Source organism: Odocoileus virginianus, chromosome 27, assembly GCF_023699985.2.
Source record: "Odocoileus virginianus isolate 20LAN1187 ecotype Illinois chromosome 27, Ovbor_1.2, whole genome shotgun sequence".
Taxonomy (NCBI): Eukaryota; Metazoa; Chordata; class Mammalia; order Artiodactyla; family Cervidae; genus Odocoileus; species Odocoileus virginianus.
The window spans coordinates 31,018,621-31,043,167 of record NC_069700.1 but is presented as its reverse complement, the minus strand read 5'-3'; the positions used below and the strand labels follow the sequence as shown (position 1 = coordinate 31,043,167).

The window sequence follows — 24,547 nt, the reverse complement described above, 5'->3', positions numbered from 1 at the left end:
GCCAATAAAACTGACAACTACAACAGAGGGGGAAATAAAGAAAAAGATCCAAAAGAATCTACAGAACAAGGCAAAACATAATAATAATAACTGTTTCTCTCGAGTCTCTGCTGTCAGAGTCCTTTCCCTCCCTGGGAGTCACAGTCCACCTCGCCTCCCTAGGACGCCCTCCAGCACTGTGCTGATCTCTGGACCTGCTCTGGGGGCAGCTCAGATTCCAGTCTGGTCCTTCTCCTGTGTGTTCTTGCCTCCAATGTCCACAGCTATCAGAACCAGTGCGTTTTCTTTTGGGAGAGTTCTCAGTGACCTTTTATGTATTCCATAGACACAGAGTCTGCCTAGTTGATTGTGTGGATTTAATCTGCAGCTTGTACAGCTGGTGGGAAGGTTTTGGGTCTTCTTCCTTAGCCACACTGCCCCTGGGTTTCCGTTGTGGTTTTATTTCCACCTCTGTGTGTGGGTCGTCCTCTGGGGTGTGCTCCCGAGGCTGCCCTGGAGGGCTTGGGTTTGCCCCTGTGAGGGCCAGGGGTGGAGGAGGTGCAGCTGCTTGGGTCGCAGGGGTTCTGGCAGCACCAGGTTCTCAGGGGGGCTGGCAGCTAGGGCAGCAGGAAATGCAGTGCTCCAGAGGGTATGGCAACCAGTAATGGCCAGTTCACTCCAGTGTTCTTGCCTGGAGAACCCCCCTCCCTGCCCGAGAAGCCTGGCAGGCCACAGTCTACAGGGTCGCAAAGAGTCGGACATAACTGAAGCGACCCTGCACGCATAGAAGCAAGAATTTTTTTGCCCATGGCAGCTCTGCCCCAGTGAGAGTTGAGTGTGAAGGTGGCACAGCTGCTTGGCTTGTGGGGACCCTGGCGGCGCCAAGTGTGCAGGGACGCGGACTGCCTTCCCCGCAGGAGTTATGGCCCTATCACAGTCTTTTTTCGAGCCTCTTGTAGCTGGCAGTCAGAAGGCTTCTTTGGCCAGTCTTTCTCTGTAGCGCTGCCCTTTCAGGCACTTACAGGACTCCCTTGCCTGGGGTCCTCTGTTGTTCCGCGTGTCAGGCACATAGAGGGGCCCCCCTGGCTGGGGTCCTACTCTGTAGATCGGCGCATCAGGCGCTTAAAGGGGCACCCTGGGTGGGGTCCAGGTCTGTAGTTCAGTGCGTCAGGCATTTGATGGGCTAGCCTCTCTATTGTTAAGCTGCCAATGCTAACGTGTAGGGGGAGAGAGGCTGTGCTGATGGCTCCACCTGCTATGCGTGACTCAGCAATATCGCCTTGCTTCCATGGCTGCCTGGCTTTCCTCCACAGGCATTTCCCACCACAGTCTCCTCCCTCACATCCCCTCGATCTGTCTCTCCACCGTCAACAGCAGCCCTTGCCCTGGGATTGCTCCACAGTCCTTAAACTGCAGCTCCCAGCTGCTACACCTTACAGGGGATCTTCGTCCCTGTCTGGGGTATGTATGATTGTGGCAAGGACTGGCTGATTCTCCTTCCATTTAGGCTGCCACAGATCAGCTGTTTCAGTCTCAGCCTTAAGTGTTTCTCCTCTGACTCAGACAGTTGTCCCAATGTGGGGATGGAACCCCTGATTCAGTTCCTCCACCCTTTGTGGGCAGGTCCAGTCCTATTAACACTCCTGGTTTTCTCCCTAGTTCCTCCATCCTACTGAGTTTTGCATGGGTCTATGTATTCTTTTCCACTGGTCATGTACTCCTGTCAGCTCTCAGCTAGTGTTCTGCATGCCCGTCCGTGTCTGAAGGTGTATTCCTGATGTATCTGTGGAGAGAGATGCACTCCACGTCCACCTAGTCCTCCGCCATCTTGTTCTCCCCAGTCATTTTTTTTTTTTAAAGAAGTTAAACCTATCATCTTAGCAGAAAATAAGTGTTGAAAGACTGAAATAAATTGAGTTTACTAGTGTTAGAAAAAAATGTTCAAAATATGTATGACTGTGCTATATATTGGGCTTCCCAGGTGGTGCTAGTGGTAAAGAACTCACCTGCCAGTGCAGGAGACGCAAGAGACTTGGGTTTGAACTGTGGGTCGAGAAGATCCCCTGGAGGAGTGCATGGCAACCCACTGGCAACCCACTGCAATATTCTTTCCAGAGAATCCCGTGGAGAGAGGAGCCTGGCAGGCTATGGTCCATAGGGTCGCAAATAGTTGGACATGACTGAAGTTGCTTTGCATGCATACATACACGGTATATATCTACATATGTGTATGTAGACACACACACACACACACACACACACACACACACACATGCTATGTTAACCAAAATTTGAGAAACAGAGATTAGAATTAAAAGGTGTTTATTTGGGGTTTGTTAGGACTGCAGCCTGAGAGAGACAGATTCAAAAAGCACTTGAATTGTGTTATGCAGGACTCCAAGATGAAGGAGGCTTAAAAAGGCAAAAATCACAAGTTTGCAGTTAAATTACATGAACGGTTTATCAAGAATAATAGTTGGAACTGGCAAGAAGTAAGGGTGCTCATTAAGTAAGGATTTGTTGGGATCTGAAATGGTTCCATAGTTAAGTATAAGGGGAAACCTTGAAATTATAAAGTTGCAGCTGCCAGCAGGTGCTGTTTTGAAAATGGTTAGTGGTGTCCTTCACTTTGATACAATTCAGAGAAAATTTAAGTTCTCAGTGGTGCAGGGATGTGTCTGAGACCAGGTCCTCAATGTCAGCCCAACTCCATTTTTTATGTCTAGACTATGATTATTATAATGTCAATTTTCATCAAATATATATATTGAGTATTAAATATATTAAGTGTATTAAAAATTCATATTATTTACATCCTCTCTCCATATATATTTGTCAACCACAGTTCTGTGTCTCAGCAAGGACAGAAACTGGCATTTACTTGCTGACAATTAATATTACTTCCCCAGTCTTCTCTGGGCTTCCCTGGTGGCTCAGTAGTAAAGAATCCGCCTGCCAAGCAGGAGACTCAAGTTCAATCCCTGGGTCAAGAAGATGCCCTGGAGAAGGAAATGGCACCCCACTCCAGTATTCTTGCCTGGAGAATCCCATGGACAGAGGAGCCTGGCGAGTTACAAAAGAGTCTGACATGATTTAGTGACCCAATGGCACAACAACTCCAGTCTTCTGCATGGAACTCATATGTATCCTACCAAGACTTGTCTTAAATGACAGCTCTTTCTTAGAGATTTTCCTCCTGCACTTTCTCTTTTGACACTACAGATTTTTGTGCACACTTTGACTGGTTCTAGTGAAATTATAAGTGTTGATGTGTTTACTTCCCTCATTAGGAAGATCATTCTTGACTGTGTAATTGGATAAGACCTGTAACTTCTCTGGATCTTAGTTTCATTATCAGTAAAAAGGGAAAATTAAACTAGATGATTTCTAACATGTATTTTCTAGTTCTAAACTTATGTGTCATGAATCTTAACTATCTGGAATCTTTAAGTAATAAAATTTTCTGAAAATTTAATCTGTGCCAACACTTAAGAAATAGTAGTAATTTTTAGATGGGAACCTCATTTAGATTTATTGAATCCTTCCTTGATTTCTTAAGCAAAATATGTTTCAATTTTAGCCTTTCTTTCATGGCTTACATAATGGTATCTCTATACTGGCTTAAATTACTGTGTGTCTCTCGAAAGAGCACCGAGTGCCTATAGATATGCTCTCCAGCCCCACTGAACTCAATCAGTACACATATTTTACCATTTATTGAAATTAAATTTTTCTTTGGTTTCAGAAACTAGACAACAATACCTGTTGATACCCTTTGAGAGAAGGCATGATTCTCTTACCAAGTAAAGTGAATTATTTTGTAGAATTCAAAAGCATAAATTTGAACAGAGTGACAGGTAGTTGATGTGACTTCACTAGTATATATCATCATACTTGATCTTGACATATTATAGATAGCACAGCTGACTCCTATAGGCCAGTTTCAAGTGTAAGATTGTAATGCACACACAACCCCTGGGTATTATATACCTTTGTTGTGTCCAATAGTAATTCACAGACATCTAAGTAGTCACTGCCTAAGCAAATTCCCTCTAGTGTGAAGAAGCTAGACCTTAGACTGTGTGTGTGTGTGTGTGTGTGTGTGTGTGTGTGTGTGTGTATGTTAGTTACTCAGTTGTGTCAGACACTTTGCTACTCCATGGTCTGTAGCCCGCCAGGCTCCTCTCTCCATAGGATTTCCCAGGTAGGAACATTGGAGTGGGTTGCCATTCCCTTCTTCAGGGGATCTTGCTAACCCAGGGATGGATCCCTGGTCTCCTGCATTCCAAGCAGATTCTTTACTGTCTGAGTCACAGAAGCCCAGACCTTAGACTATGGCCAAAGGTCAAAGACAAAAACCGGGATCTATAGGAGAGAAGAGAGAGATTTGAGAAAAAATTAAGCAAAAACTTCAGTTTAAGTTCTTGTTGTACATCTTGGATGTGGGTGGGTCAACAGGTTAGCTGGCACCTGAAAGGTCAGTGTGGGTCTTTCTGTTCTGGAATAGACCAAAGTAGTATATCAAAGAAAATTTCAGCTGTTTATGGGTGCTTTGGAAAACTTGGAGAGGGCAGATGTCGGGTGCAGGTTATAGGTTATCTCTGTGTCTGATGAAGGGCTGCTGGTGTCCCTTCATATGACGCACCATCTTACTTAGGCCAGGTCTGCACCCATTGACTTCAGAATTTCTCACTAGAAAGCTTCTTTATCTTCTTTTGAAGTAGCTGCTTTGTAATCTGTTCTTTTGCTCTTCAATTATTTACTCTTTTATTCTGTGAGAGTAAGAATCTTAACCATATCCTAAATGCCTATTTATTTTGATGGAGACTTGATTGAATTTTTCCCCTCCTATTCCACTGGGAATGGGGTATGTCCCCTAGGGTCACATCATGATCAGGAGAAGCACTTTCACAGTTTGAAAAAGCTCCTAGAGGGGTGTGTGTGTATGTGTGTGTGCGCGTGCTCTCACTTAAAAAAATTCTTTCTCTAGCCCCATAAACTTAGTTTCTTTAGATAATGCAGTAGGGAGAAATACATAATTTTGTTCACCTGTCTAGCTTCAAGGGTAGTAACAAATTAACATATCACGCTCAAGTTATTGAATAGTTTAAAAGGAAACCTTTTATCATCCTAGGTTTTGAAGTTTTAAGGTGCCTTGCTGGTGGAAGGACTGGATAACATGAGCGCTCAGGAAGGCGACCCACCCCTTCCAGAAGAAGAAGCCCCTCCCGCTTCCGGAGAAAGGGCGCCTCCTGGTTACGAAGAGGTTGCCCCTCCGGATCCACGAGATGAGGCTCCGCCCCCTGCAGAAGAAGAGACTTCTCCTCCTTCCAGCGAGGAGACCCCAAACCTTCCCGAAGAGGTGTCTGAGGGAGATACAGGCTCTCTTTCCGAGAAAGCCCCTACTTCCTCTTTAAGTGATTATTTGAATCTCCTTCCTTCTGATGAAAGGATAGTTATGCCAGACGATGATGAGTTGGAACCGGGCAGGGTGCGACCCAGGCCTGCGCTGCGCATGGCCCAGTCAATGCTTTCTGATGGGCTCTCCCAGTCTTCCCGCAGATCATCCAAATATCGCCGAAGTATGAGTGGCATTCCAAATCTACAGGAAACATTAAAAGAGAGACAGGTTTGCTTATGTTTTTCATATGTGTCACTTTGATCTCAAATGAAACGTTTTGGTGATTTTTCTTCCTAACTGCGTTTTTTTTAACCTGTGGTTTTCACTCTTTTAGGCAAGATACAGAGATGCAAGAGAAAACCGAAAAATGAAAATTGACCCTTCCTACAAATATATATTTGAAATTCTGTCAGAAAAGCTTGGCCTGGACATAGTAACTGTTGAAGAATTAATTTTGGATTGCCCATCTGTAAGTTTGAGTCTTATCACTCTTTTTTAGCTGCTTTTTGAGGAGTAATTGATTAAGAAACATGGATCATTGTGAACAACAAAGCATTTAGAAAGAGGCGGTTGGGATTTACCTGATTAGAGAGGAAGCTTTATTTTATGTAATTATAGCCAACTGGATGATATTTCTAGTTTGGCCTACTAGTGTGGAGGAAGGAAGGAAGGAAGGAAGGAAGGAAGGAAGGAAGGAAGGAAGGAAGGAAGGAAAAGAATTGGCAACTAGAATTGAGCTAAGATTCTAATTCAGAATGGCTTCAGAAGTTAAGAGGAATAGTAAAGCACAGGTAGAGTGATATTTTAAAAATACAGGTTATATAACCTGCAAGTGAAAATTATTTGGATAGAAAAACAAACTGCAGAAATAGAGCTAGGGCACAGTGACTGTTGCATGAATATATTGGAAAACAGTGAGGTGATTACCATGTATCTCTGCATGCCAGGGACACCCTACTGCCTACTTTTCTGGCATAATTATTAACAGTCCCTCCTTTCACTCCAAAAACGGTCCCAGTTTTGGATGATGAATTTACTGTATATGGTCACCCTAGTTATAGTAATATATGATAAACTGAGTTTCATAACAGTTCCCAGAAGCAGTGTTATAGCTTCCATATAGCTCAGTTTCTAAATTAATTTTCTTTTAAAAAAATTTGATACTTTTTGTTGTAAATTCCTTATGGACATTGATTCTCTTTAAAAAATATTTATTTTTATTTATTTATTTTTGGCTGCTTTGGGTCTTGGTTGCTTAGTACGGGCTTTCTCTAGTTGTGATGAGTGAGGGCTGCACATTGTGGTCTGTGGGCTTCTCATTATGGTGGCTTCTCTTGTTGTGGAGCATGCGCCCTAGGCTCGTGGGCTTCAGTAGTTGCAGCGCATGGGCTCAGTAGTTATGGATCTCAGGCTCTAGAGTGAGGACTCAGTAGCTGTGGCACATGGGCCTAGTTGCTCCGTGGCATATGGTATCCTCCTGGACCAAGGATTGAATCTGTGCCTCCTGCATTGGTAGGCAGATTCCTATCCACTGTGGCACCAGGGAAGTCCTAAGTCAATTTTCAATAAAATTACTGTTAACTGCTTGTGCTTGCCATCAAGTCTAGGAGTGACCTGGATCAGTGAAAGTCCCAGTTTCTCAGGTCACCAAAGTTCCATGTGGGAATGTGGATGTGGCCAAAGATGGCTTTGAGGGTATGCAGGATGTTAGCCGAGTAGCCCTGCGCTGAAGGGCCTGTACTTGGATTAATGATCTCCTGTTGCCATCTTGAAATTATTAATAATTTTTAAACATTTGGTTCTGCATTTTCATTTTATACCAGGCCCCACAAATTCTGTAATCTGTACTGACTATGGGTCATACCACCCAATGGCAACAGGATTCTCTTTGCCATTCTCAAGCTGTTTTGTTTGTATTGCTTTTAAAAAATTATTTATTTATGGCTGTGCTGGGTCTTTGTTACTGAGTGGGCTTTTCTCTGGTTGTATAAAGTAGGGTATACAGTCTAGTTGGAGTGTGTGGGCTTCTCATTGCCGTGACTTCTCTTGTGGAACATGGGCTCTAGGGCATGTGGGCTTCAGAGTTGCAGCATGTGGGTTCAACGGTTACAGCTCCTAGGCTCTAGAGCACAGGCTTAGATGCTCCAACACATGTGGGATCTTCCTGGATCGGGGATGGAATCTGTGTTTCCTGCATTCACAGGCAGATTCTTTACTGCTGAGCCACCATTTGTCTCAATCTCTCCTAGCCTCCTTTCCTTACCATTTTGGCTCCTCTGACAACTCTGTTTATGTGTCTGTATGTTCTCCTAGTAGAAGAAAGTAACATAAAACAGCCCTGTACTCATCACTGAGCGGATGACCAAGAGATGAAGGAAAGGCAAATTTCTTAAAAAAAAAAGTGCTTCTCAGATGGCCCAGGCTTCAGGGCTGTCCTAAGAACCATTCCTGTGCTTGGTTAAGGAGGAAACTATATAGGTAATCAACCTTGTTTCACCTGAAATTTGCAAGTCCACATAGTTGGCTGACTTCATAATTGGAATCCCAGTAGCTTTGCAGAAGTTTTAGGCATAGATATGGGGACTGGGCAGTGCCTTCAGAGGAGGACTGATGCTAGAACTCGGGAGATGGGTGCTTACAGAGATGGTATTAACCCTTAAGTATTGATATTCGCCCCCTGGTTTTCTTGACTGGGATTTTCTGCTTGGAGGAAGTTTTTCTCACTGGCTCGAAAGAGATGGGAATACCGGACCACCTGACCCACCTCTTGAGAAACCTATATGCAGGTCAGGAAGCAATAGTTAGAACTGGACATGGAACAACAGACAGCTTCCAAATAGGAAAAGGAGTATGTCAAGGCTGTATATTGTCACCCTGCTTAAACTTATATGCAGAGTACATCATGAGAAACGCTGGGCTGGAAGAAGCACAAGCTGGAATCAAGATTGCTGGGAGAAATATCAGTAACCTGAGATATGCAGATGACACCATCCTTATGTCAGAAAGTGAAGAGGAACTACAAAACCTCTTGAAGAAAGTGAAAGAGGAGAGTGAAAAAGTTGGCTTAAAGCTCAACATTCAGAAAACTAAGATCATGGCATCTGGTCCCATCACTTCATGGGAAATAGATGGGGAGACAGTGGAAACAGTGTCAGACTTTATTTTTTGGGGCTCCAAAATCACTGCAGATGGTGACTACAGCCATGAAATTAAAAGATGCTTACTCCTTGGAAGGAAAGTTTTGACCAACCTAAACAGCATATTAAAAAGCAGAGACATTACTTTGCCAACAAAGGTCCATCTAGTCAAGGCTATGGTCAAGGCTATACAGTGGTCATGTATAGATTGAGAGTTGGACTGTGAAGAAAGCTGAGTGCCGAGGAATTGCTGCTTTCGAACTGTGGTGTTGGAGAAGACTCTTGAGAGTCCCGTGGACTGCATGGAGATCCAACCAGTCTATCCTAAAGGAGATCAGTCCTGGGTTTTCACTGGAGTGACTGATATTGAAGCTGAAATTCCAATACTTTGGCCACCTCATGCGAAGAGCTGACTCATTGGAAAAGACCCTGATGCTGGGAGGGATTGGGGGCAGGAGGAGAAGGGGACGACAGAGGATGAGATGGCTGGATGGCATCACCAACTCAATGGACATGAGTTTGAGTAAACTCTGGGAGTTGGTGATCGACAGGAAGGCCTGGCATGCTGCGATTCATGGGGTTGCAAAGAGTTGGACATGACTGAGCGACTGAAGAGAGAGAGAGAGAGAGAGCATGCTGGAGTGCCTGGTAGCTGCAAACCATTCCACTTATCATTCCAGAGTATGTCTTGGATTTGGGTTTATGTGGTTAAGTTGTTCCTTAAGACTATCATGGACCAGGCCAGATACTGCTAAGGCAGCAAGAAATGGGAAATCTAGGATTAAGGGAAAAGTCAGGCCAAGAAAGGTGTTTCCTTAAGAGTTCCTTCTGAGTTGCAAAGCCACAGTGGAAGGGAGATCATACAGCCAGGAATGGAGACAAATGTCAAAATCTGGGAGAGATTAGAGTGCTTATTTGGTTACATGTTCAAAGCCAGGACTTACAGTAGATTGGCATCATGATTAGTGGATGCATGAGGAAGCAGATGGAACAAGGAGCAGGGGATGGTGCGTTTTGTTGTGTGGTTTAGGAAAGTGGGTGCATGAAGAACAACTGTTGTTGGTTAGTTTGTTGGCTTTCTGATTCATTCTCTTTTCCTGTGCTCCACCCTGTTCTGTTACCTGGAAGACTGACCTTTCTGGAATCTACCACATGGGCTCACTTGCTCTCTTGCTTCCATGTGGCTCAGCCTCTGGGAGGTACCAGTAGGAGACTGGAGGGCATAGGGGAAAGAAGCCTGATCCTTCTCTCCTTGGCCGTGATTCTGACCGTGTTCTCCAGAGCAGTCCCTCTCCTTCAGCTCCTTCTTTCAACCTGCTTCCTGCTGTTCCCCCATGCCCACCCTTCCAGGTCTTGAGGTGGTACTGGTTTTCCTCTGTTGGTTCATTTTATTATAGTTTCCTAGTCATTCTATTGGGCTTCCTCAGGTGGCTCAGTGATAAAGAATCTGCCTGGAATGCTGGAGACCTGGGTTTGACCCCTGGTTGGAGAAGATCCCCTGGAGAAGGAAATGGCAACCCACTCCAGTATTCTTGCCTGGGAAATCCCATGGACAGAGGAGCCTGATGGGCTATAGTCCATGGGGTCACAAAAGAGTTGGACATGACTTAGCCACTAAACAAGTCATTTCTCTTTTACTTAACAGCTGGATGCATTTACTCTCTTTTTTATGAAAGATGGTTGTAAGACACTGAAATTTTTGTACCAAGAAGGAGATGTACCTGGTTTTGGTAAGTATGTTCTGCAAGGGTAATGTGCCAGCTGTTCATGAATGAATGTGAAAATGTAGCATATCTTTTCTCTTATACATAGACAATCCTATATTTATAAAGGAAATTTACCAGGAACTTAAAGGATTACTATAATGATTGAAGAAGAAAGCATCCATATAAAAGTCATTGACTTCCCCTGGGAATATACATTTTCACTAGGGTTTAATTACCTTTTCCCTGAAACAGGTAGAGAGCCATTTTGTACACATGTTGTCAGATGACCAGAAATAGTCAGGAAGCCAGCTGAAAGCACAGTCGTTGCTCCCTATGGTCCTAGGTGAGCATCCTGTGTCTACTGCAGCTGTAGTTGGAATATCTGGCTTTCCCTACTTTTCACGTTATTCCAAAAAGAATTGCTACTTTACCAGGTTGGTAAACTTTTGTCTTAATAAGCAGGTACGTGGCCCATCCTTTGGTCTTAGGCTACTTATCTTATAAATCCAGTGGATTTTACCTCCACTGTGTCCCCTCTATTGGTTCTTTCCTGCTTTCCTCCTCTGCTGCCTTTAAGCTAGGCTCATATCTCATGCCTGGATTCTAGATCCAAAAATAGTATCTGTTGTCAGATTCCCTCTCTGAAATCTACACCACTTATTCTCGGTAAGTAAACCTTTTATTAAGCCCAAACTCTTCATTTATTGCACCAAGGCCTGTCATAACCTGGACACATGGTGCTTGTTTAGTTGGATTTCCTAGTCTCCTCTTAACCAGAACTTGCTGCCCCCTCTAAGTCAGTCTTCATTGCTCTCTGTTCACACCAGAGTTATTTCTGTGCCCTTTTCTCCACTCTCCAACCTGACTGTCTCTGAATGCCTTTCTTCTCTCTACCCAGACAAATCCTACCCCTCTTTGGGATCACTTTATGCATTCTCTTTTCTTCAGAGCCTTCCCAGAGTTTTCCAAACCATGTCCATCACTCTCCTCCAGACTCCCGTCTCTTTTAGAGTTTGCAGTGTAAAATAGAGCACTTGATGACGTTCTTCTGTTTTCATCTTGTTGTTGTTCAGATGCTCAGTCATGTCTGAGTCTTTGAGACCCTGTGGACTGCAGCACACCAGGCTTCCCTGTCCTTCACTATCTCCCAGAATTTGCTCAGAATCATGTCCATGTCCATTGAGTCAGTGATGCCATCCAACCATCTCATTCTCCGTCTCTTCCTTCTCCTCCTGTCCTCAATCTTTCCCAGCATCCGGGTCTTTTCTAATGAGGTTGGCTCTTCACATCAGATGGCCAAGGTATTGGAGCTTCAGCTTCAGTATCAGTCTTTCCAATGAATATTCAGGGTTGGTTTCTTTTAGGATGGACTGGTTTGATCTCCTTGCAGTACAAGGGACTCTCAAGAGTCTTCAAACACTGAAAATAGATACCTAATTGAATGATAAGTTTTCACTGAAATTAGCTCAAGGAAGGATTTCATGTAAGTTGGGTGCTGTGAGAATATTTAGTAGGGGACAGGATCTTCTTAGGGGAGTCACTGAAGGTTTCCCCAAGAGATGGCATTCTGCCTGAGATATGTAAGATTAGCAAGGATTAGGGAGGTAGCAGGTGGACGATGGGATGGCAGAAGAGTTTGCATGAGGGCCCTGCCTGAGGCCAGGCCGGAAGGAGCAAAGTGCAGAGCTCAGGGAAAGGCACCCGAGGAGGTGGCAACGTTATGATTTGCAATTACTGACATCTTTTTTGTAGGCAAAAAATCTTACCCCACAATCATATTGAAAACTTCTTATAATAAAGTGAGGCAAGGAACACCAATACAAGATTCACAGTAATTTATCACATTTATTCAGTTATGTGATCATATGCTAAGTTCTTGACTTTTGTTTTCAGAATGTGGTCGAACTATTGCTGGAGCAACCAAAGGGGCAAAGATGATGAGATTGTATGTAGACAACGCAGCCCCAGAGAAACTGAAAGGACAGTGTGTACTTTTTGTTCGCTGTCGCAACGATATCCCTATAAATACTAAAAATATTCAGGAAGTATGTTTACTTTTTTTCAAATATATAGTTAAATATTTTTGCCAGCTTTATTGTGATACAGTTGACATATAACATTATGTAAGTTTAAGGTATGCAAAGAATTTATTTAATACATTGTGAGATTATTACCATCATAGCATTAACTTCATATAATTAACTACTTTTCTTTTTTGGTAATGATGTTTAAGATCTACTCCCTTAGCAACTTTTTTCTTTTTTAAGGTTTCTTTTTGATGTGGACCATTTTTAAACTCTTTATTACACTTATTATAATATTGCTTCTGTTTTATGTTTTGATGTTTTGGCTACAAGGTATATGTGTTCTTAGCTCCCCAGGCAAAGATCAAACTTGCATCCCCTACATTAGAAGGTGAAGTCGTAACCACTGGATTGCTGGGGATGTCCCAGCAGCTTTCAAGTATATGATACAGTAATTTATGCTTTTGAACTGTGGTGTTGGAGAAGACTCTTGAGAGTCCCTTGGACTGCAAGGAGATCAAACCAGGCCATCCTAAAGGAAATCAGTCCTGAATATTCATTGGAAGGACTGATGCTGAAGCTGAAACTCTAATACTTTGGCCACCTGATGTGAAGAACTAACTCATTGGAAAAGACCCTGATGCTGGGCAAGATTGAAGGCAGGAGGAGAAGGGGACAGAGGATGGGTTGGTTGGATGGCATCACTACTCAGTGGACAGGAGTTTGAGCAAGCTCCAGGAGTTGGTGATGGGCAGGGAAGCCTGACCTGCTGCAGTCCATGGGGTTGCAAAGAGTTGGACACGATTGAGCAACTGAATGGAACTGATTGTTGACTCTGGGGCTTCCCAGGTGGTGCTAGTGGTAAAGAACCTGTCTGCCAATGCAGGAGACACAAGAGACTTGTGATTGATCCCTGAGTTGGGAAGATCCTCTGGAGGAGGGCATGGCAACCCACTCGAGTCTTCTTGCCTGGAGAATCCCATGGACAGAGGAGCCTGGCGGGCTATGGTCCATAGGGTTGCAAAGAGTTGGACATGACTGAAGTAACTTAGCATGGCACATTGTTAACTGTAGTCACCATGTTGTACGTTATATCCCCAGAACCTAGTCATCTTATAACTGAAAGTTTGTACCCTTTCACCAGCAGTTTTTTTGTGTCAAAGTTCTGGGCAGAAGGCTAGTTTCATTGTTCTGTTTTTGCACTGACAATTTTCTGGTCTCCTTTTCATAGATAGGGCAACTGTCAACCTAGAACTTTCTGTTTGCAGGAGGCTCAATTTCATTTCCCTCACATTGTGTATGCTCCAGGCCATAACTTCTTCCGTAGGCAGAATTTAAAGCACCAGAGAAAAAATGTTTGCTTGATGAGCAAGCATCTGCATGGTTAAATGTGGGCAGAATATAAATTTGTTCATCTTAGAACCCTAATATTCACCACTTAAGTTTTCCTAATAGTTTATAAGATGTATTGTCTATACTTACTTCAGTGTAAAAATAGATTTTGGTTTTCAGTTCTTAATGGGACCAGCATATAAAGTGACCTTTGAACATTATCCTTCAGGAAGTGCTATTTACTGTTCTGGATGCATCAGAAGGACTGCTAGTTGGGATTAGAAATATGCTGGCAAATATATTTCTACCAGCTATTCTTGCGACAAATAATTGGGGTGCTTTAAACCAGTCCCAGCAAGGAGAATCTGAGAAACACATTTTTACTGAAACCATCAACAGATACCTTTCCTTTTTAGATGGTAAGTATAATATTAAATGTTTAATAAATTATTATAAAATTTGCTTATAAAATAAGCAAATTAGCTATAAGATATGTTATTAAAAATAAACAGTAGAGAAAAAATTTCCATCTTAAAAGGTGATGTTAATCAAAGTAATTATGGGACCTAGAGATAAGATATTTAATCATTACAACTTCTCTTTCCAGGAATTTTTGAAGGCATAAGATACATTTTCTTTTATATTTTCTGTTGAGGAGAAAGTTTCTTCCTGTATTATTTGTGCAAATTTTTACCATATTTAAAAATATATACTTTATTATTAACTCTGTTTAAACTATATATCATTTCATATTGATAAAAATAAATTTTAATAATCATAGCACAGTCTAATGATCAATTAGAATTATACTTTTATAAAATATTAAATCTCTAACATTTTAGTAATTACAGCTTGAAACCACACATTGATGTTTAACACACTGACATTAATCATCTCTTCTCAATATTATTCTTTCCCTTTTAGGTGCTAGAATAAGTATTGAGGGAACAGTTAAGTTAAAGAAAATAGACAATGTTGATTTTTCAAAACTGTATACCTTTGAAGGCGTGACGCTTGCAGCAAATAATTCAGAAACTGTTCGTCAACTAGAGGACGTGCTGATGATATGGTACAAACAGATCGAACAGGTGAGCTGGCTTCCGTGACTTCATCAGATGTGATCTGTGGTTCTCATCTGTGTCCTAATCATTGCATTTTGTTCCTTAATGTAAAAGGAAGAGACACCTTCCAGATTCTACTATGAAATTCAGCCTCTTTTTGATTCCAGTGCAAAATCATTGTTCTCTTTGGACCATTTAAAATCACCTTTAAGATATTTCTCACTTTAAGGAGGAAACCATAACAGGAAACCATAACTTGAGGATAAAATAATAAAGAATCAGGAATAGCTAGCATTTATCTGCAATATTTTATATATTGTTTATGCTTTTCGTTAGAGAGGAAAAGAACACAGTGAAGAGCCTGTAGCCACAATGCTGGATAATTAGTAAATGCTTCTTGGTTCATCAGTGAAATTGTCTGTGTTGACAGAGAGGTTCAAACTAGGCTCATTCATATTAGTGCTCCAGTTGCAAGTCTGCAGCTCTGTGGCCAAATACATTTTCTCTGTCAGTAAGAAAAGCAGTGACAGGAATGGTGTCACATTCTGAGAGGTGCCAACTTACACTACAAAGGCTGCCCCAAACCAGATACGATATAATTGCTCTAAATAGACTCTAGAAACCAGCTCACAGATCTCCAGTTCATGAGCACAGGAGAGTGGAACTGGAGTAGAAAATCTTTAATTGAGTGAGGACTAGGGGAGAAAAGTCTTGAGCAAGCAAGAGTTAGAGAACATTTCTGATTTTACCTCTCTCAGAACGGTTAGAAGGAGGGAAGTGTAGTTAAGAGCGGAGAATCTGGAGGAGTTTTGTAAACTCCATCAAGGCCTGGAGTGCTTACCCCAGAATTTGCTTCCAGGTGTACTAGGTAATAAAAATGAGTAATTGTCCACCTGCAGCTCCCTTTAATGCCACTGAGGAAGGAGGGGAGTTGTAAGCCATTGTGGAGGTCAAGCTCTGTCCTGCACAGAGCTGAGATCTCCTCCAGTTTTCATGATCAATCAAAATAGATCTTCTTTTATAAAAATGAGCAAGCAAAAGATAATAGCTTAACATGAGGATATTAGGCAACTTGAAATAAGAAAATCACGTTGGCCAACTGCAGCAAATGGTCTCCAGTTAAGCAGAATCAGTGCAAGAAATCTTTAAAAATTACATCTAGGACTTCCTTGGTGGCACAGTGGATAAAGATCTGCCTGCCAATACAGGGGACATGTGTTCGATCCCTGGTCCAGGAAGATTAGACATGCTGTGGAACAACTGAAGCCAGAGTCTGCGCTCTAGGGCCTGTGCTCTGAAACAAGAGAAGCCAGCACAACGGGAAGCCTGCACACTGCAAGGAGGACCACAGCAGTATGGCTTGAGGATGAAATCATAAAGAATCAGGAATAGCTAGCATTTATCTGCAATATTTTATATATTGTTTATGCCTTTTGTTAGAGGAAAAGAACACAATGAGGAGTCTGTAGCCACAATGCTAGATAATTAATAAATGCTTCTTGGTTCATCAGTGAAATTGTCTGTGTTGACAGAGAGGTTCAAACTCACCACCCCACTCACCACAACTAGAGAAAGCCTGTGTGCAGCAAAAAAGACCCAGCACAGCCAATAAATAAATATATATTAAAAAACTACATCTAAAATAAACCTGACCTCTTGTCATACACAAAAATTAATTCAGGATGGATCATTGCTAAAACTAAAAGAAGAGATACATGCAACAAGATGAATGAATCTCAAAAACATGCTGTGAACAAATCCAGCCATTAAAGAGTAATGTGAAAAGTAGAACAAAAACTATAGATAAATCAGAACATAATGTAGGGCTATATTAATATCTAATTAAGACAGATGGAAAAGAAAAACCTGACATACTTGACTACATAAAAAAATTAAAGTAATATCCATATGGCAGAAATCACTGTAAGCAACATTAAAAGATAATTGACTTTCTGGGAGAAAAATATTATCAGCATGTGTAACAAAGAGTGAGTATCCATAATATATAAAGAACTTGTTCTTCTTTGGGATTGGAATGAAAACTGACTTTTTCCAGTCCTGTGGCTACTGTTGAGTTTTCCAAGTTTGCTGACATGCTGAGTACAGCACTTCAGTAGCATTCTTGCCTGGAGACCTCCATGGATAGTATGAAAAGGCAAAAAGATATAATGCTGCAAGATGAGTCCCCCAGGTTGGAAGGTGTTCGGTATGCTACCATGGTGAAGTGGAGGGCAATTACTAACAGCTCCAGTAAGAATGAAGTAGCTGGGCCAAAGCCGGAATGATGCTTGGCTGGGGACATGCCTGGTGGTGAAAGTAAAGTTAGATGTTGTAAAGAGCAGTATTGCATAGGAAGCTGGACTGTTAGGTCCACGAATCAAGGTAAATTGGACATGGTCAAGCAGGAGATAGTAAGGCTGAATATCAACATCTTAGGAATCAGTGAACTATAATGGATGGGAATGGGAGAATTTAATTCAGATAACCATTATATCTACTACTGTGGGCAAGAATCCCTTAGAAGAAATGGAGTAGCTGTCATAGTCAATTATAGAATGCAGTACTTGAGTACAGTCTCGGAAATGACAGAATGATCCTAGTTCATTTTCAAGGTAAACCATTCAACATCACAGTAATCCAAGTCTATGCCCCAACCACTGATGTTGAAAAAGATGAAGTTGAACAGTTCTAGGAAGACCTACAAAACCTAGAGCTAACACCAAAATAAATAAATAAATAAAATAAAAAGAGATGTCCTTTTCATCATAGAGGATTGGAATGGAAATGTAGGAAGTCAAGAGATACCAGAATAACAGGCAAGTTTGGCCTTGGAGTGCAAAATGAAGCAGGGCAAAGGCTAACATTTTTGCCAAGAGAATGTACGGGTCGTTGCAAATGCCCTCTAACAACAACAAAAGAGATGATTCTACACATGGACATCACCAGATGGTCAATACCAAGATCAGGTTGATTGCCCTTTGCAGCCAAAGATGGAGAAGCTCTGTACAGTCAGCAAAAGTAAGATCAGGAGCTGACTATAGCTTAAATCATGACCTCCTTATTGCAAAATTCAGGCTTAAATTGAAGAAAATAGGGAAGACATCTAGGTCATTCAGATATGTTCTAAATTCCTTATGATTATACAGTGAAAGTGATGAATAGATTCAAGGAATTAGACCTGGTGGGCAGAGTTCCTGAAGAACTATGGATGGAGGTTCATAATGTTGTACAGTGTTTTTGAGATGATTTTGGAGGCAATGACCAAACCATCTCAGAGAAAGAAATGCAAGAAGGCAAAGTAGTGGTCTGAGGAGCTTTACAGATATCTGAGGAAAGAAGAGATGCTAAAGACAAAGGAGAAAGGCAAAGATATACCCAACTGAATGCAGAGTTACAGAGAATAGCAAGGAGAGATAAGAAGACCTTCTTAAATGAGTAATGCAAAGAAGTAGAGGAAAGCAATAGAATGGGAAAAATTAGAAATCTCTTCAGGAAAATAGAAGATATCAAAGGAACATCTCATACAAGGATGGGCAGGATAAAGGACGAAAATGGTAAGGACCTAACACAAGCAGATGTAGATGATTTTCTGGAACTCTCTTGCTTTTTCAATGATCCAACGTATGTTGGCAATTTAATCTCTTGTTCCTTTGTCTTTTCTAAACTCAGCTTGAATGTCTGCAAGTTCACGGTTCATGTACTGTTGAGGCCTGGCTTGGAGAATTTTGAGCATTACTTTGCTAGCATGTGAGATGAGTGCAATTGTATGGTAGTTTGAACATTTTTTGGCATTGCCTTTCTTCAAGATTAGAATGAAAACTGACCTTTTCCAGTCCCGTGGCCACTGCTGAGTTTTCCAAATTTGCTGGCATGTTGAGTGCAGCTCTTTCACAGCATCATCTTTTAGGATTTGAAATAGCCTAGCTGGAATTCTGTCACCGCCACTAGCTTTGTTCATAGTGATGCTTCATAAGGCCCACTTGACTTTGCATTCCAGAATGTCTGGCTCTTGGTGAGTGATCACACCATCATGGTTATCTGGGTTATGAAGACCTTTTTTTGTATAGTTCTGTGTATTCTTGCCACCTCTTCTTACTATATTCTGTTTCTGATATCGTAAGATATCTTAATATCTTCAGTGATCTGTTGGATCATCAAAAAAGCAAGAGAATTCCAGAAAAACATCTACTTCTGCTTTATTGATTATGCCAAAGCCTTTGACTGTTTGGATCACAATAAACTGTGGAAAATTCTTCAAGAGATGGGAATGCCAGAGCACCTGACCTGCTTCTTGAGAAACCTGTATGCAGGTCAGGAAGCAACAGTTAGAACTGGACATGGAACAACAGACTGGTTCCAAATTGGGAAAGGAGTACGTCAAGGCTGTATATTGTCACCTTGCTTATTTAACTTAAATGCAGAGTACATCATGAGAAACTCTGGGCTGGATGAAGCACAAGCTGGAATCAAGATTGCTGGGGAAATATCAATAACCTCAGATATGCAGATGACACCACCCTTACAGCAGAAAGTGAAGAAGAACTAAAGAGCCTCTTGAGGAAAGCGAAAGAGGAGAGTGCAAAAGTTGGCGTAAAGCTCAACATTCAGAAAACTAAGATCACGGCATCTGGTCCCATCACTTCATGGCAAATAGATGGGGAAACAATGGAAACAGTGGCAGACTTTATTCTTTTGGGCTCCAAAGTCACTGCAGATTGTGACTGCAGTCATGCAATAAAAAGATGCTTGCTCCTTGGAAGGAAAGCTCTGACTAACCTATACAGCATATTAAAAAGCAGAGACATTACTTTGCCAACAAAGGTCCGGATAGTCAAGGCTATGGTTTTTTCATTAGTCATGTATGAATGTGAGAGTTGGATTATAAAGCTGAGCGCTGAAGAATTGATGCTTTTGAACTTTGGTGTCGGAGAAGACTCTTGAGAGTCCCTTGGGCTGCACGGAGATCCAACCAGTCCATCCTAAAGGAGATCAGTCCTGAATATTCATTGAAAGGACTGATGTTGAATCTGAAACTCCAATACTTTGACCACCTGGCGTGAAGAACTGACTCATTGGAAAAGACCCTGATGCTGGGAAAGATTGAAGGCAGGAGGAGAAGGGGATGACAGAGGATGAGACAGTTGGATGGAATCACCGACTCAATGGACATGAGTTTGGGTAAACTCCGGGAGTTGGTGATGAACAGGGAGGCCTGGCATGCTGAAGTCCATGGGGTCGCAAAGAGTTGGACATGACTGAGTAACTGAACTGAACTAAACTGAGTGATGTCATCCATCTTCTAACAAAGTTAGTTGTTTCTACGTTTTTGCTCTATTACAAACAATAATAATGTCAATACATCTTCATTGAACATCTTTGTTCAGGTCTTGTTTGCACATGTTCAAGAGTTTCGCAGGGGATGGCTGAGAGAAGTACTATATCAGTCTTTTATTGGGTACTAACTGCAAAGCCTTCCAAACAGTGGTTATATCAATTTATAATTTTTTACATAAGTAAATGAGAGTTTCCATGTCTTCAAATCTGCCATTATGTGAAGAATGTCAGGTTTTTAATGGTTGTCAGTATGTTGGGTGTGAAATTGTATTTTGATTTATTTTACATTACTCCGAACATTGCTGAGGCTGTGCTTTTCTTTTCTTTTTTTTTTTATTAATTTGGGTGTGACACATGGGATCATAGCCCTCAGCCCCTGCACTCAAAGAGTGGAGGTTTTTGGTTTTTTTTTTTATCGAAGGATAATTGCATTACAGAATTTTGCTGTTTTCTGTCAAACCTCAGCATGTGTCAGCCGTAGGTATACATATATCCTCTCCCTTTTGAACCTCCCTCCCATCTCCCTCCCCATCCCATCCCTCTAGGTTGATACAGAGCCCCTGTTTGAGTTTCCTGAGCCACATAGCAAATTCCCGGTGGGTATCTATTTTACATATGGTGATGTGAGTTTCCCTGTTACTCTTTCCATACATCTCACCCTCCTCCCCTCTCCCCATGTCCGGAAGTCTGTTCTCTAGAAAGAGTGGAGTTGTAACCACTGGACCTCCAGGGTTGTCCTGAGGTGGTGCATGCTTAATATATGTTTAGATCTCTCCTTGTGAAATTGGCTGTTCCTATCCTTTACCTAGCTTTCTTTCGGGTTACTTGATGACGTCTTACTGAATTGTTGAGAGTTTAAATAATGTTTTCCGGCTGTTCATCTTTTGTTCCTCCCTATGTGTCCTGAGTTTTCAGTTGGTATTGGTGTCTTTAGTCATGTGGAAGTTTTACATTTAATGGATGTATGTGAGATACAAATGGCAATCTAGCCTCAATTTAGCCACCTCCAGTGACTAGAAGCTTTGTGCTTTTTGTATTTAGGAAACACTTTTCTACTCTCGTGTTATGAAGATATTCTCCTAAATTATTTATTTTAAATGCTGAAATATATAAAAATGAGTAACAAATGAATAATACTAATAAGTAATAAGATAAACAAATTATTGTGAAATGAACACCTGTGTAACTTTTGCACAAGTTAAGACATAGAGCATTATCCACACCTTGCAATCTCCATGCATTTCTCTTCCCAATTTTAACTTCTTTTTCTTCCAGTGGTTACCATTTTCTCGACAGTCATGATATTCCATTCCATGTCTTTCTTTATAGTTTTACCCCCATCTTCTATATTTTCTTTAAATGTTTTGCCACTTTGTTTTAACCGTTTAAGTTTTAATGCATCTGGAATTATCTGTATCTGTGTGTAATGTGAGGGCTTCCCCAGTGGCTCAGCAGTGAAGAATCTGCCTGTGATGCAGGGGCTGCAGGAGACGTGGGAGCAATCCCGGGGAAGATCCCCTGGAGGAGGGCGTGGCATCCCATTCCCATGTTTCTGCCTGGAGAGTCCAGGGGCCTGGTGACCTACGGTCCATAGGGTCGCAAAGAGTTGGACATGAAGGAAGCAACTTAGCATACATGCACATATAATGCAAACTAGGAATCTGATTTTGTCTTTTCCATATAGTTAGCCAGTTGTCCCAGAACTGTATTTAGTTGTCCATTCTTTGCTAACAAATTGGTATTATGTATCAGGTTTCCAGACTCTTTTATCTGTCCCACTGGTCTACTTATTTGTTTTTTGCTTTCACACCATACTGCATTAATTTCTGTTGCTTTTTACTAAATCAACATTTAGTATGCTAATTCCCTTTCAGTGTTTTTCTTCAAAATTACGTTGATTATTTCTGGTTAAATGGTCTTCCAAATTAATTTTGAGACTAGTTTGTTAGGTATCATGAAAAAAAGTCTTGTTGAGATTTTGATTGGAAATTTCATTGAATGTATACATTAATTTAGAGAAAATTGCCATTTTTATATTATTGAATTTCCCAATCCATGAACATGGTGTATTTCTCCATTTATTTATTTATTTTGTGTGCTGAAAGTAAATCTTCTGATTTTCTCCAAAAAGATCTTGTACATCTTTTGTTAAACTCTAGATACCTTAACATTGTTACTGTTTATTGTAGCATATGCTGTCATTTTAGAAATTATATTTTTAGATTGCTGGATGGCTTGTAAAGAAATGATACTAATATTTAAATACATACACCCAAAACCTTACTGAATTGTTCACTTTTATTAGTTATAAAACTCTGTCTTTATATATTCTTGAATTTTTAAAATGTGGCCAACCATTCCATCTGTGATTATGCCATTTTTGTTTTTTATTTACAATTCTTGTACCTTTTGTTCACTGTCCTTATATTGTTCTGTGATCTCCATGTCCAGGTTGAATAGAAGTGGGTGGTGATAGTGACGAAATTGTCTTGTCCTTGGTTTCAAAGTGGTATTTTCTACAATTTCATTTTTAAATGAAATTTTGCTGTAGATTTTTGGTAGATACTCAGTATCATGGTAAAGATATTCTCTTCTAGTCTTAGTTTACTAAGCGTTCTTAATATTATTCAGTGTTGACTATCATTTATACTTTTAACTTTCTTTAAAAAAAGTGCAAAATCATTAGATTTTAAAAGAAGAAAGTAACGTTTCTAAGCTTTGAACTCTTGATTACAGGTTCTTATTGAGAGTGAGCAGATGAGGAAAGAAGCTGATGACTCGGGTCCACTCACTGAACTGGAGCACTGGAAACGCATGTCAGCCAAGTTCAATTATATCATCGAACAGATTAAAGGGCCAAGTTGTAAGGCGGTTATAAATGTGCTCAATGTTGCACGCTCCAAACTCTTAAAGGTAAAAGGCCTTGTGTTTTAAAGTTAGGTATCCTTCAAAACAAACACCTGGAAAATTACCCGTCTTGAATTGCTTCTTTGCATCAGATACTTGGCACCATGTATTTAGAAATGCTAAACTTTGGGTAGGGCTTTCTCATATGCCATAATTATTTCCAGAAGAGGAGAGGAAGTATAACAGTGAAGATTTATTTCTCAGTATTTCACATACCAACTTTGATAATACTAGTATAGGTTGATTGCCATTTATTTTTAAATGGTTTTTGAAACTGTAAATCATTACCAGCTCATTGAAATAGAGAACTGCACAGAAAGTCAAAAGCAAAAATGTCCTGTACCATACCTCTCGTTTCCGCTGTTCTACCTCTTTTCCTGGAGGTAATATTTATTAACAGTTTTGCTTGATTCTTTTCAGGTCCTTTTCTCTTTTCTTCCTTTAACACACACACACACACACACACACACACACACACATTGGTTTTGTGTTTCTAATTTTTAAAAATTACACAGTGTCATACTCTATTTTTCTTTAACTCCCTCTTCCCCCAGAAGCATATCTCAGAGACTTATGCCTGTAAAATCAAGCTGTGTAATTTTCTAGAACATTAATGCACCAGGTTCTAGCTAATCATTTTCCTGTTTTTAGACAGGATATGGTTTCTTTTCCTTTTTTTTTTTTCAACAGTCTTGAGGTAAAATTCATATGCTATTCATCTCTCCCATTTAAGGAGCAAAATTCAGTGGCTTTTAGTATAATCACAGAATTGTGCAACCATCAATTTTAGAACATTTCCATCACTTCAAAAAGAAACCCTTGTACCTTTTAGCTATCACTTCCTATCTCTACCTATCTCCTTCCCCTCATGCCAGTCCTAAGTAACCACCAGTCCACTTTTTATCTCTGTAGATATGCATGTTTGGACATTTCATATAAATGGAATCATATTGTGTGTGGCCTTTTGTTACTGGTTTCTTTCACCTGGCATAATGTTTTCTAGGTTTATCCATGTTGTAGCATGTATCAGTACTTATTCTTTTTCACAGTTGAATAATATTCCATTTTATAGATAATACCACAATTTGTTATCAGTTTATGAATATTTGCATTGTTTCATCCTTTGGCTACTATGAATAATGCTGCTGTGAACATTTTTATCCAGGTTCTTGTGTGGACATTTTCTTGTATATGCCTAAGCGTGGGATTTCTGGGTCAAATGCTAATTCTGTGTTTAATTTTTTGAGGAAATTTTTTCCTTGTCTATATGTTCACAGACATTACTACAGTTAAAGCTTCTGTATGCCTACAAACAAGTATTTTCCTGGGGTATATACTCTACAATTTTGTTAGTATTTATTATCAGTTAAAAAAATTTTTTTTTGCCAGTCTGACGTATGGAAAATGGCTAGTCATATTTTGGTTTTTGGTTGTTAATAGTGAAGTTGAGTATCTTTTAAAGTTTACTGGCTCCCTGCACTTGTTCTCCTGAGAAATATTAGTTTATGTCTTTCTCTCTGAAAAAATTTCAGATATAAGTTTGTATATGTTATTGGTTTGTACTGATTCTGATAGCTCTTTATTACTATGGCTGTTTATCAGTTGTTATGTATATTGCATGAGGTAATTCGCCATGGTCCCTGAGCATCTCTGTACATTATTGCTG

General features: G+C 40.7%; 1 protein-coding gene across 1 annotated transcript in view; it reads left to right on the top strand.

Moving 5' to 3' along the window:
- The window catches only part of DNAH8 (dynein axonemal heavy chain 8), a 341,076-nt gene that overhangs the window by 11,288 nt on the left and 305,241 nt on the right, over nucleotides 1-24,547 (top strand). The window contains exons 3-9 of the mRNA XM_070456508.1: nucleotides 5,114-5,608; nucleotides 5,715-5,849; nucleotides 10,163-10,247; nucleotides 12,117-12,268; nucleotides 13,809-13,998; nucleotides 14,504-14,667; nucleotides 22,711-22,887. Coding sequence (XP_070312609.1) covers nucleotides 5,159-5,608; nucleotides 5,715-5,849; nucleotides 10,163-10,247; nucleotides 12,117-12,268; nucleotides 13,809-13,998; nucleotides 14,504-14,667; nucleotides 22,711-22,887 — 1,353 coding nt within the window. The 5' untranslated portion in view covers nucleotides 5,114-5,158. The remainder of the gene's footprint in view (nucleotides 1-5,113; nucleotides 5,609-5,714; nucleotides 5,850-10,162; nucleotides 10,248-12,116; nucleotides 12,269-13,808; nucleotides 13,999-14,503; nucleotides 14,668-22,710; nucleotides 22,888-24,547) is intronic.